The sequence below is a fragment of the Triticum urartu genome, chromosome 5A (assembly GCF_056163025.1).
Source record: "Triticum urartu cultivar PI428250 chromosome 5A, HENAU_Tu73, whole genome shotgun sequence".
Classification (NCBI taxonomy): Eukaryota; Viridiplantae; Streptophyta; class Magnoliopsida; order Poales; family Poaceae; genus Triticum; species Triticum urartu.
In genome coordinates, this window is record NC_141877.1 from 10,237,800 (window position 1) to 10,251,341 (window position 13,542).

At 40.5% G+C, this 13,542-nt stretch overlaps 1 protein-coding gene across 2 annotated transcripts; it reads left to right on the forward strand.

Annotated features, from left to right (window-relative positions):
- Positions 1–1,170: 1,170 nt before the first annotated feature.
- Positions 1,171–11,042, forward strand: LOC147967452 (uncharacterized). Of its 2 annotated transcripts, XM_087525301.1 has the most exons (14): positions 1,171–1,486; positions 1,560–1,724; positions 1,826–1,978; positions 2,069–2,232; positions 2,391–2,666; positions 2,756–2,886; positions 3,018–3,135; positions 3,240–3,332; positions 4,755–4,832; positions 4,934–5,021; positions 5,118–5,185; positions 5,309–5,437; positions 5,509–9,187; positions 10,729–11,042. In XM_087525301.1, exons 1-11 carry the CDS (start codon positions 1,171–1,173, stop codon positions 5,141–5,143), a joined length of 1,608 nt encoding a protein of 535 aa, XP_087381427.1. In that variant the 3' UTR covers positions 5,144–5,185; positions 5,309–5,437; positions 5,509–9,187; positions 10,729–11,042. The 2 variants fall into 2 exon arrangements, with proteins under 2 accessions (XP_087381427.1, XP_087381426.1); XM_087525300.1 differs by having other exon boundaries at positions 5,309–9,187.
- Positions 11,043–13,542: the final 2,500 nt, after the last annotated feature.

Below are 13,542 nucleotides of genomic sequence, written 5' to 3' on the forward strand. Positions count from 1 at the left end.
CTAAAATAAACCTTGAATTTGTTGACGAAAGCTAAATTGAACCTTGAATTTTCAATCCCTTAAATCAGCACACTAAATTCTTCGATCCCAGTTTATTTTGAACCTTGAGGACGTTCCCAAACAGGGATTGTCGACGTGGCAGGATTGTTTGTTGACTGCGGAAGCCACTGGGCCGGCCCAACAGGCGCAAAAGAAAAACTAAGATTTGTTTCGAGTTTTTTTTTTCATAATACACTACGTAAAATAGACAACTGTTGATTGCGGACGCGACTGGGCCGGCCCACCACATGCGAAGCGAGTTATTTTTTCCTTTTTTTTCATAAGGCGGGACGTAAAAATGAGTCGAACTTGCGACCTGGTGCCGCCAGACTCCACGCCCAAGCCACTGGAAGAAATGATTGATTTAATGAGAGGCCTCATATATTTAGCAACACACGGCAAAGGCAAGATTAGAAAAATACTAGCAGGCTGAGGCGCAGCGACACGCCGCGCCCGCGAGAGAGACCGTGTGAACTGGTTCGTTTGGCAGTTGTTTCTTTGTTTAGCTGTTGAAATTCTGTTGCACATTTTGTGCGTCATCTCTTTGTGACAATGTGAGAAACGATCATGCACTGGTTGTATTTTGCCGAACAAAAGAGTATATGTTTAAGGGCATTCAAATGTGGAAAACGTATTTAAAATGTATTAAAATGTGTTGTTTCTTTGTCATTTAGGAAATGCTAAACATGTATTTGGCAAAAATGTTACTGTGTATTCAAAATAAAGTTGAAAAAATGTATTAAAAAAATGTACATAAAGAAAGTTGAAAAATGTTGAAAGTTTATAAAGTAATACGAAGGGGAAAAAAGCTGAAGAAAACCGATGAGAAATAAAGAAAACCAAAAGGAAAAAACGATAAAAATCATAGCAGAGTGGGGGCGCGTGCCATTCAGCGGGGAAGGGGTCGCCAAGCGCACGATCGAAAGCGATGCCACGACGCGCACGCTTTCGGCCGGTGCGCCGGTAGTAAACGTTTCCCTAAATCAAAACGAGCCGAACCAGTCTCATGTACGGTGTTGCGCTGGTCCGAGTCCGATCCTGTTAAGTAATAACATGTGATAAATAGCAAATCAACGTGGGCTAAAAACCATGGAAGAAAAGAGGAAAACGTTCTAAAAATAAGGAAAACACATGGACGAACCCAGAGACCCCCTCGACGTGGACGCGAGTCGTTCCTCACGAGATGAGAAACCCTTTTCGGGCGGCGCTCGTGCAGAGGCCGCGGCGCACGAGATGAGAATGATGTCGAGGGCCTCCAGGATCCTCGGCGATGACCCGGAGACGGTGCGGGAAGCGAAGAGGCCACACCTGGCAGAGGAAGAGGAGGGGGCAGCTCTCCACTCCACGAGCCCTAGATCTCCCGACGAGCTAGCTGGTCGAACATCCCATCCAGAGATGGTCTTCGCGGCCTTTGAGCACGACGGAGCCCAATCCCAAATAAAACTAGGTGATTTTGGCCCCATGTTCCAACCTCTTTTCCCCCTCATCAAGACAGATTACTTATTCGTATTTTTCTGTAGATCGTGTGTATGATGTGATCGAGTCCGTGACGGGGGAATCCTCCGATCCAGCCAGCCCTCCACTCTACGAACCCTACATACCCGACGAGCTAGCTGATAGGGCTACCAATCTGGGCATACGAGCTGCCTTTCGGCATGCCAAAGCCAAATACAAAGCAGAACAATGTGAAATCAATTTACATCTCTTCTTTTCTCATGTCAATTTCCATCCTCTTCTCATTCCTCGCTGACATGTTAATTGCACAATTGATTTTTTGTATATGTAGCTCTTCAGGCTTCTCTGTTCACAATGGCTCATCACCGCTATAAAGCGCCTTCGTGCTTGTTCTCTGACCCGTGCCTCCTTCCCATCCGTGAACCCGCAAAGGATGCAGTGCTTCTTGCCGCCAACTCGGTCATCATTCTCTCGTCCTCTCTCGGTGCGTATGTGTGTAACATCATGCTTGAATGCTACTAACTAATATTTGCTACCTGGCAAGTAATGTTCTGACTTTTGGTTTGCTTTGCAGAGAGTCAGCCGCTGAATATGTGCTCTGGTTTGTGGATTCAACGGGATGACAGTCGCAAAACCGCTGTTGTTTTGACGTCTGCTCATCTGATTCGCGCAAAGGATCCTTCCAAGATGGACCCGTGGTTGGAGGAGTGGACAGGCAAATATCACCGTGAGGCTAAGGTGAGCTTCCTAAAGTTTATTTATTTATACATTCTCCAATGACAATAGATCTGATTATGATGAGACTTTCCTGATAGTTGATATCACAGAACTCTGTTTCAACAATATAAATTCTCACGAAAATGTAGTGACGTAACTTTCACCGCTCTCTTTTTTAGGTCATTGTTCACTTGCTAGACAACACAACCGTACTAGGCCAGCTCCTCTACCTGCAGGAGCATTATGAATTTTCTCTTTATGAGGTTGAAGTTGACAAACCAGTTGAGCTGCCCACTTTCATTGATAGTGTGCGTTCTGGTCAAGATGTTTTCCGACTTGGAAGAGATGAAAATCTGGATCTAACAATAACCCATGGTAGGGTGGAATACATGGTTCCAGATTGGTATGAGAGGTGTCATTACATGTATTTTTCCCGTGATACAAGTCACAGTATGGTATGTTGTATCTTCACTTTATGTTTTCTATTCCGACATTTGTATCTTGTCTACAAACTGTAATATTTGTCACTACTACAATTCTACAGTTTCAGGACGATGGAGGGCTCATCATTGATTTAGAAGGGAGGGTTGTGGGTCTCGTTAACAATCACATTAATGAGACTTTTGTACCTTCTTCAATATTGCATAAGTGCTTTGATTTCTGGAGGAGGTTCAAGTATGTCTTTCCTTTCTTTTACCTATAGTTCTTTGTTAGTTCTGTTGAGTAATACACATGTCTTGTATGGTCAATAATTCGACAATGTTACACCTAAGATTTGTGTGGTAATTCAATTATATTTGGTACAGGTGTATACCTCGGCTCCACCTTGGAATGACTTTTACTTCTATCAGACTTTTAGACCCAATTTGTATTGAGAGGATGAGACGTAAGCATAGCATCGAGTTTGGTCTTATTGTTGAGAAGGTATATAGATCATTATTTCATATCACTCATGTTACTAGTTTCACCTAAAGTTGTTCCTCATATGCATATTATGGAGTAATCATTCGAATTGAATTGCATATTAGGTCTCAAAAGGATCATATGCTGAGAAACTTGGAATCAACAAGGGTGATGTCATTGAAGGTTTTAATGGAAAATATATTTCTACTACAATTGAGGTATGTGCATTGCGTATTTATTAGTTACTTGCCAATCCATCGTAGATTAATCTCCCACGTCAGATTGGGTTAACGGGTTGTTTTATTGTAATCAAAGAGGGAGCACGTAATCATGTGTTTTTAATTAAATGATCTAGTTAATGTGGTGTTAGTTCAACAACCTCCCAATTCATTGCGCTTTCTGCATGGATAAGTATCTATACACAAGTATGTCAGGCTGGTTATTCTAATCAATTTGATGGAAGAGCATATAGCTTACATTATACGGTGGGCACATATGTATCCCGTAGCTAAGATCAAATAAGAGTATATGGTATGTAGGATGTAAATGTGTTAAATTGTACTTCTAGGGGGAGTATCCGGTATATGAACAATTAATTTAATAAAAGAGTATGCATATATATGCATTATGAAGCATAGATTACTCTATTGATAATGAAAAGTGTATACACAATTGATGTTCATTTGATAGTATCGAGTACATTTTCTAAAGGGATTACATATTATTGTTGATTTAAATATTCAAGAGTATGGAGCTATAAAAAAGACAAATTCAGCAATGAATAGTGACATTACTGTTTGGCACTATTGAATGCTGATTTGTCTTTTTCATAGCTCACATCCTGTCATGTGTTTGACCCTGAAATTTTGCAGGGCAATAGAACATCACCCTCTTAACATCCCTTCTTTTGATATTTTTTTTGGAAGTTCAAAACATCGTTTACGCGTGGTTTTCACCGGTCTCCACCGAATATTTGTTTCCGTATGATATTCTCCCAGGTTATGGGAGAACAAGTCAACATTCGGTGGAAACCGGTGAAAACTACACGAAAATATGTTTCAAAGTTTCGAAAAAAATCTCAAAAAAGGATGTTAAGAGGGTGATGTTCTATTGCCCTGCAAAATTTCAGATTCAAACACATTACGGAACGTGAGCTATGAAAAAGGAAAAAAAATCAGCATTGAATAGTGCCAAACAGTAATGTCACTATTCATTGCTGAATTTGTCTTTCCATTGCTCGCATCCCGTAATATATGTTTTTTACTTGAAATTTCACATGACGATAGAACATCATCGTCTTAATATCTCACATATTTTTAGTTTTTTTTGAAACTTTCAAACATAGTTTTCATGAAGTTTTTTTTGAATGTTGGTTTCCATATGATATTCTCCCAGTTTCTGTATGATATTCTCCCCATGGGTTATACAGTATGCTCTTTTTGGGGAGGTGTTTTTTAAATGAAATATCTGTTGTAGCCATTACGTATTTGAAAAACCACAAAACAAGAAAAATCTGTTGTGAAGGAGAGGGAGAGGGAGAGGGAGAGGAGTGATCGAGTGAGTACACGTGGTCGTAGGGGTGTATTTTTCATATATACATATTTCATGTGACAGAATCTTGGCTTTTATAATTTCTCTAGTTGGAAAACATGTTGATAGACATATGTTGGGATCACTTCGACCAAGGAAATGAATTAAATGAAGAAAAACATGTTTCGGTAAGTTAATTTTATGTTGTAACTATGAATTGCTTAATATATGCTGACCATAGCATTATGAAAAATATGTTTCAGAAATTAATTTTATGGATTCTTCACAGGTAAAAATATTTGATGCTACCAAACTTAGCCGGAAAACTAAAAACTTAACCGTAATTGTATCTGATCATGGAGAAGACATTGTAAAAGGTAAGCATCTCCTCCGTTTTATAAAGGAGTGTTTATTTATTTCACCTTGAAGTCATTGGTGTATATAATCTAAATGTGATGTTTTTATCTGTGTAGGCACTTACCCTATCACGGGAAAATAAGGTATGTCGGTCTCTGTTGTTTCTTGTGCTGGGATCAAGAAGGTAAACATCTTCCCAATATAAATTTTGATTTTGATTACGAGTCTTAATTTATCGCGTTTCTCTCTATTAGATTCAGTATGCTTAGCTCTTGGTAAAGTAAATTCACTTATATCACCATGGCAGGTCCAGCACAAATCAATTTTGAACAATAAAAATAAAAAGATCCAGCAAAAAACAAGGAGGAAACCAATAGTAAAGACTGGGAGCATGGAACCAAGGCATTTTACTATGGCAGGGGAAAGTAACAATCAAGTTAAGTTCCTTTACATACTATGAACAGAAGTTGCATGAAGAATAGTGAGGCTCAGACGTTGTTGGTGCAGATCAGCTCCACGATCAAGGTGCCTGACGGCTGGAAGGTGGACATTAGTGATGGCATACACCATGGTTGCAAACTCTAGCATTAAGATACACACAACACAGCTAAATTAGTTGACGATCAAGTCATAAGACTATGTATGCTTTAGCTAGGATCTAAAAGGACTGAATAAAATGGATTGCCCTGAGCGATGTGAGCAAGTCGACGTCGATATTAACCTCGTCCATGATATATTGGTAGACTGACAGCTTTCCAAGACCACCTGCGGTGTGTTATGAAAGAGATACAAAAATATGTTAATAGTTTTGAAAAGTATTGTTGCATCGGGCCTGGTGTTGTTTTGGTCGCAAGCCATTGAAAAATAGAAACTAAAAAGCACAAAGTAATGCTGATTTTGTTGCCTCAAACTATGCCTGAATATGTGTCACTTTGCCAGACTGTTGTCAAAAAATGATGTGGCATCCCTGTTAATGCCTCAACCTATATATAAGAGTCTTGCTTCCTGGGTGCATCAGCGTGCATATATAAAGGATAGTAAAATAAGAAAAAATGGGAATAAATGCCAGCAAAGTTTGTTCGTGTTGTTGACTGGGAATACATCTAGGTGATAGAAAAAAGATGATTAGGTGACAATGTGCAGAAAAGTGGCACAGTTCAGTTTAATAAAAAAAATGTGGGCCAGATGCTGAAAATTTTGGCCCAATATGTTGTCTTGCTGCATGCTACATAATGTGTTTTATTACCCAACATGATATATTAAGGCTAGACAACATCAAGCCAAAAAATGTAGGCAACTTATGCCAAGTTGCCAACAAATGTGACGAACACGATGTACTGCGTTGGTGCGACATAGTTTATTAGAGCTGGCAACATCTGACTATGACAGTTTATGGTGCCCAAAAAGAATTAACACTACATGATTACTTTGTGTGCTTTGCTACACTCTATAGCTTTGGCAAATAATATGTTGGCTCTGTATTATGGTGTCTCAATTTTGTAAGAAATTAGAGGTGGAGAACCATAACTATGTATTTTACACCAAAGAAAAAGAAAATCACACATAAGGTATTTGCCGTTTCAAAAAGTCATATTTACTCAACCAATAAAAGTCCAGAATGGTCAGGTTGTCTCCAACTATCAAGCCTCAATCAAAACAGGAAAAGTGAACGTCTGCTAGTGGCGGTAAAGCAGTGTCGTCCCTTTTTCGATTTGTCAATGTTACTCGTAGATTGGATCATCTCCCAGGTCCCAGCAAGTGAAAAAACTACCCATCACTCCACAAAATTAGCACTCTAAAACCTCCTGCTGCAAAAAAAAAGTGAGTCTTAATTATTAACTACTCAAGAATTAAAATGGTTAGCTGGATTTACATGTGACGAACATAATGTGTTCCATTGAGCAAACATGTTGTTTTGGTTAGGCAACAAAGCCAACATCCAATGGAAAAGAGAAACTGTGAGGACAGTTTGAAATAACTCCTAGGATAGTTCAGGATGTATCCTTGAACGTTCAGAAAATTCTATGATTTGATCGTTGCGTACATCTCTACTCCTCTAAAAGACCAAGTTGGTGGTGATGCTGTGCCTGCCATCAATCATTTTCGATCATCAGATCTATGTCCGACGCACAGAAGCTACCCACTTCACATCTGCAACCAGAACTCCAGAAGTACTCGATCCTTCTCGAAAAGGGGAGAAGCATGGAACCAAACTGGCCGCTGCCGCTCCACACGCGCCGACGCTGGTCGCTCCAAACGCCTCTCCTGACTCCACTCTGGCTCAGCAGCCCCACCTCTACCGCCACCCCTCCTCCTCCGACGCCGACATCAGCAAGTACGCCGCCGGCGCGGCCTGTCCCCCAAGTCCACGACGCTTGTTGTTGCCTCCTCTTCTGATGCAGCAGCCCCGCTGCTCACCACCTCCTCCTCCCCCTACCACGTCTCCATCAATGTCCACGCCGGCAAGTACGCTGTCGGAGCCGTCCTTCCCCCGAGTGCGCAACGCCTCTCCCGCATCCTCCTCTGATGCAGAAGCCCCATCACCTCCCCCTCCTCCTCGCTGTCTCCACCATCGCCGACCTTTGCGCATGCCGGCTACGTGCTACACATCCTCGGCGGCCACGCCGACGTGCTCCACGTTCTTCCAATTCGAGTACGAGCTGCTTCCCGAGGACCTCTTTGTCGTCTGCAATTGAAGCCACACCCGCACTAGTTTTTGGGAAACGAGTCTGTAGGCAAAAGCCGTGGAAACCATCCGTTAAGTCTAGCATTTTTGCACACCCGCGTCATCCTCCAATCGAGTCGGTCCGTCTCGGAGATGGCTGCTGGTCTGGTCTCTGGTGTGATCTGTGATGTTGACGTGGAGGAACTATGCTCTGCTATTGCCATCTAGTAATAATATTCTTTGTGAAGGACCAAGGTATGGGTGTGGTGGCCGAATAGTAAAATCTTCTATACGTTTCATCAGTTCTTGCTTTATATCTGTTAGACAATCCTTGCTTGTGCAAGTGCATAGATGTTCTGGTGGTAACAAATGAAACTGTCTTCTAAAGTATCCATAAGCAGTGGCCACTGGTTTCAATTATTTATCCAGAATCTTCTCGAGGATTAAATTTTGAGTATTGTATGTATATAAATGTTGGTATATGCCTCTCTGAACCAGTATCCACACAGGCAACTCTATGTTGCTCTTTGTAGAGATACATCTAAAAGTAATATATTTTTTCTTACTTTCTCGGATAAGAAAAAGGAAGGCCAGTCCAACCCTTTGCAAATTTTACAAAGAAATGATCTACAAATAAGTCTCAATTTGTAGTCCAAGGTATAAAGGAAGTACAATTTGGTGGCAGTAAAAAAACTATTTATCTAATAAGGCATGTCATCTAAAATTGCTTCTCATGTACGGTTCTGAAGTTTGTGCAGAGGACTTCTAGAAAATATAACTTTAGATACTTGCTTTAGTGTTCATGATATGTTTGAAAAACAAATCATACATGTGTTTTAACTTATTTTTTGGTAGTTCTCTTTGTTACTCCCGCTGTTCAAAAAAATTGGATGACGCCTACAGCAGGTCTCATTGTCATGGAAGCCCCTCCTTTGCTTGGTAGCTCCACATCCAATTTTTCAGCTCACACGCCAATTTTTTTCCCTTGATGTCAGTTACCGGCATCTTTTTTTTTGCAGAATCTTGATTGATGTAAGAAAGTTACAAGAGGCCTGGTACATTTTTTTTATGTGTGTATATGCACATGTACACTCGCTACTTCTATATGCACGTGATTCCAAAGCATCTCTTACTATACATTTTGCTTTGTTTAAATATATACACTACAAGCTCAGTTTTTTCCTTTGTTTGAATGTAACACAGGCAATTATGTATGCAGTAGTGATTATATGATGTCCTTTATATAAAATCACATGACTTCGTCAGGCATATGCACATATATACTCAGTATCAGCTCCAACTACACTTGGATTTTTGGTTCTCACCAAATCACTGAAATATTTGAAAATTGATGATTTGCATGGCAGGTCCAAAAGATGTTCGATAAGCTTAGGAGTTTCCCGGAGAAACCCTTGGATTTAGGTCTGAAGCTGAAGAACTACAAGGTCAAAGAAGCAGCAAGTCTTGCGCCTCAAATGTTATAGCCCTCGTGCCAACAAAGTGCTAAAGGAAAACAAAAAGGTTGGTATCCTACTTTACCGCCTGGCAAAACAATCTGCTTGCATATTTCTTAATTTGTACCTGGCCATTTATGTCCAACTTGCAATGAGTGGTCGACGGCAGTAACATGCTATACCATCATTCCATATGTCGTTCCTGGCTGCGCTGATGCCGCTCCTAACTGCAATCATCCCTCCATAAGTTATGTGTTTCTCCTATCAGCTCCAAGAAATTGGTCATTTTTTGGAGTAGAGATGTGTATCAGATATGTGTGCAATTGAAACCGCGCTCTCTCCTAAACATGTGATTTGCTAAATGTTTAGAATGAATCGGTTGCGGATCCGCATAGCACCTTGTGAGCTGCACATTTAGACTTTCTGTTTGATTCTTTGTAGAAGCTCGCAGTTCATCCTGGCTGAAATTCACTGTACTCCATCCCTCGGGTTGGTACCAGATTTGCTATTCAGTATCTAGACCATATTTTAATTGTGACGTGTGTTAGATTTTTGTACTTGGCCTGATTTGGTGTAAGGTAAATAGGGGATCATGATCAAGGATGACTAAGTGTATTATTTAGTAGATAAGTTCTCGAGTCCCACACTTTGTATCAAGTACTTTAACTTCCCAGTCTTTGAAAAAAATATTAGTTTGTATTTAACATAAATTGAGATAATCACTTTTACAAAAAAAAATATGCGTACTTGTGTTGTTGTGTGAGATCTACTTGGAAGTGCTATATGATAAAATATATGTAGCATTAATAATATCCTTCTGATTTGTTGTCTGATATTTGCTAATGAGTGCAGTGTCTCCCAAACCCCGTGAGTTCATATCTCATTTTTAATCTCTCAAGTAAATTTTTTCATGACTTCAAGCTGTGCCTCCCAACTCCAAGATGATGTGTTATCCCAAACCCCATGAGTTCATATCTCACTTTTAATCTCTCAAGTAAATTTTGATATTGTGTAAGTTCTATAAGCTTGAAATCCCATGGAAAATAGTGCTATTCTTTTTCCAAGACACTCATATGCCTACATGAACCAGTAAATTATTGGAATGTTTCTTAAAGAAGTACTCCTTTGTAAACTAATATAAGATCTTTATCTATTAGTTTACAGAGGGAGTACATCTTAATTGGTTTAGTTCCATGGCAGAGCAAATCCTATCTGACTCTTATCGTGGGCTAGCATAGCATGGTCAGAGATGAGACCGAGGGCTCGAAGTGGAGCCAGAGACTACGCGACCAAATTAGATATTTGTGCATTATATGGTGTCTTGGCAGATTTAGATTCCCCTTAAAAAATGATGCCATTGACTTTATGTTGAATACTATTTCGGGGTTACGAGGCAACAACCGCTAGACCAAATTCTGTAATTTAGCATGTTCAGCGCATTCTGGTTGTGAATAGGTGTATTTTAGTTCAAGGATTATGTGTGCTTGTGGGCACTTGCAGTTTACGTTTTGTCAAATTTTGCTCACTTCTTGTGCAGTTATTTGATTGCTATTTGACCTACATCATTTGCAAATATTTATGTTGTTGGTTTTCCTTAATTTTTTGTAGGTTCGATGAGATCTAAATGGTTGGCTGAGAAGAAGGATTTTATTAGTTGGAAACCGTATGTTTGATTGTGCTAGATGTGTACCTATCAACTACTCCCTCTGTTCCAAAATAGATGACTCAACTTTATACTAACTTCGTAGGGAGTATATGGCATCGATTTGATCAATGTCTCAGTACATTCTTGTGTTTTTTCTTATTTTTCGTGATTCCGTAGCGTAGCACAGGCATCTTACTAGTTAGGCTATGGAATGTTGTGGTCACCAAAATTGTAGTGTGTAGCTTGTAGACCTGGAAATTGCTACGCCTTTTTTTCAGTTCGTGTGTGATTTAGATTCTTTTTCCCTTGTAGAGATTGGGCTGAACTAAGACGTTGAGCTGCTGGAGGCCTACATTGCATCCGAACATGAGTTATTCAGAGGCCATCTATTCAACTCCACTGGACAGGTAAGAGAATTCTGCATGGAGGAAGTGAGACGCACTCCCAGTTCATCCTGCCCACAGACATCATCCCTTTCATCCAGAACAATGCAATCCCCCCTCCGCCACCATCACCATGAGCATCACCTTCACCTCCTGGGGTCCATGAGGAGGAGGAGGTCCCAAGCGCGGTCCTAAAAAAGATGATAAGATGGGTCACTCGGATACTGTAAAACGATATCATTCTTGTGCCCATGACAAGGGCAAGGCCGCCGCTGCAGGTGGGTCCAGTTGAAGGTATGTGCTTAAGTCCCACGGCAAGGGCATGGCCACCGCTGCAGGTGGGTCCGGCCGGAAGTATGTGCTTAGACCCCGGGCATGACCAGTTGGCTACTTAATTAATTCCCAGGCTAGAGCATTGTTGGTCGAGTGGCCACCAAACTCTTTTAGATTTTGATACGCATCTATAGTTTTAAGCTAGCTGAATGATGAAAGACATGGTGTTTCTCTTTATTATCAACCTCGCTATACGTACGATGAATTTTCGTCCAACACTCCGTACGACTAGAGACAAATCACAGATTATCAGTTTGTGGGCCATAGCATCTGCTCTCTGGTCGTACCAGTGTCCGATTAAAAAGAATCGTACGTATAGCAGTTTTGCTTTATTATCTACGTGATGAACAAGTTTTGTACGCATTTGTTGTTCTTCCACATTTATTGGGACATTCCACCCAACTAGCCATGATTGGTTAGACTTTCTTTATATTAAATTTACAATAACCACTTTGCATTGAAATTTGGTTAAGCTCTTGAACACTCTTTATACTAATTTTTCTGGACCCGAAGCAAGTTACAATACAACCTTTTATACTAAATCTTTGTATACAAATTCTTTTTATACTAAATTTTTATACTTAGGAAAATTAATTATACCATACTATAGTTTGGAACCAAAAGTATCATAATATCATTTCAATGAGCATAATTTTCTAGTATTTATCTACCATAGTTAAGCAGATAATAAGGTGTCTAAATAGTACTTATAGAGTGAATTATTATACAAATAGAATGTAAGTCAATGGAAAATTTCTTCCGCTATTCAAATTTTACAATGTAAATAATATTTTTTGAACATTAAATAAATTAAATATTATAAAAGCATATATATCCGCATGTGTGTGGGTGTTTTCATAGATATTTTACAATCATTAAGTATCATTGTACAAAATTTCAAATCATACACTCTAACAAATATCTTAATAATAGTTTATAGTGCAAAACTAGGTAAGCATATCTATAGAAACTTCTTGGGTATTGAGGGTGTCCTGGACTAGGGCTAATAACCTATACGGCCTGCTACGATGGGTCAAAGTAAAAACCTACTAGCCACTGCCTGGAGGATATCCGAAGTTGTGGACCCCACCGTGAGGAAGGGGAAACTCACCAAAGACTTGGCGTATACTTCAAGAATACCTCTTGTAGTTCTCGTGTTTATTCCTAATTGGCAACCGGTCATGTGTAAACCTAGGTACCCCGGTGCCTATATAAGCCGGGGGGTTTAGTCCGTAGAGGCAAGATTATGAGCCTTAGGGTTTAGAACAGAACATATGATCTCGAGGTAGGTCATCATGTACTCAATACTCCATCAATATAATCAATGTAGGATGTAGGGTTTGACCTCTTAGAGAAGGCTCGAACCTGGGTAAACATCGTCTCCCTTATTTCCTGTTACCCATCTTTCTAGATCCACAGCTTAGTACGGACATTGGTGGCCCATGCAGATCCTGCTGTGTGGTCAAAAAGGATCGATGGCTCATCTTCAGATCAACGATAACATCGGCTATGAAGACATCTTTGTCCCCAGCCAGCTTTTCGCGTTCGGCAGCGTCGTTCTTCCCGCCAACTCGACCGACCATCTTGACCGTGTTGAATGCTTCACCCCGAACCAAGTCATTATGTTTAGGAATTTGGTCAAGCTCTTGAACACTATTTATATTGTTTTTTTGGACCCAAGGCAAGTTACAATACAACCTTTTATACTAAATCTTTTTATAGAAGGGCATTGTCATAGTGGTGGTCTCATTGAGCTCGAAGGCAAACCACAAGTTTGGCTTGCCAGATCGGATAGTGGTGGCATGTGGCGTCGTCTACCTTCTTGGAGACACGGTTTTGGAGCTCATATTTGTCAGAGACATCTCGAAGGCATAGCATTGTCGGATCACTACGTAGACTTGCACCTTGCGATGCCCTGTGCTGGTCCATAAGGACGCACCCGCCGCCGCGACCCGCTGGCATCGACACGGTAGATACGACGCCGCTCCATCTTTGGACCCCTCATGCCAACACTTGTTGCATGAACGATGCCCCAAGAGGGGGTGTGACGCCAGACGCCAA

What these genes read in the sequence shown, in the direction of transcription:
- LOC147967452 (XM_087525300.1), top strand. Translation starts at nt 1,171, where the DNA reads ATGGACGAACCCAGAGACCCCCTCGACGTGGACGCGAGTCGTTCCTCA. An exon ending in GTGATACAAGTCACAGTATG is followed by an intron (nt 2,667 to 2,755) that starts GTATGTTGTATC and finishes ACAATTCTACAG; the next exon opens with TTTCAGGACGATGGAGGGCT. An exon ending in GATTTCTGGAGGAGGTTCAA is followed by an intron (nt 2,887 to 3,017) that starts GTATGTCTTTCC and finishes TATTTGGTACAG; the next exon opens with GTGTATACCTCGGCTCCACC.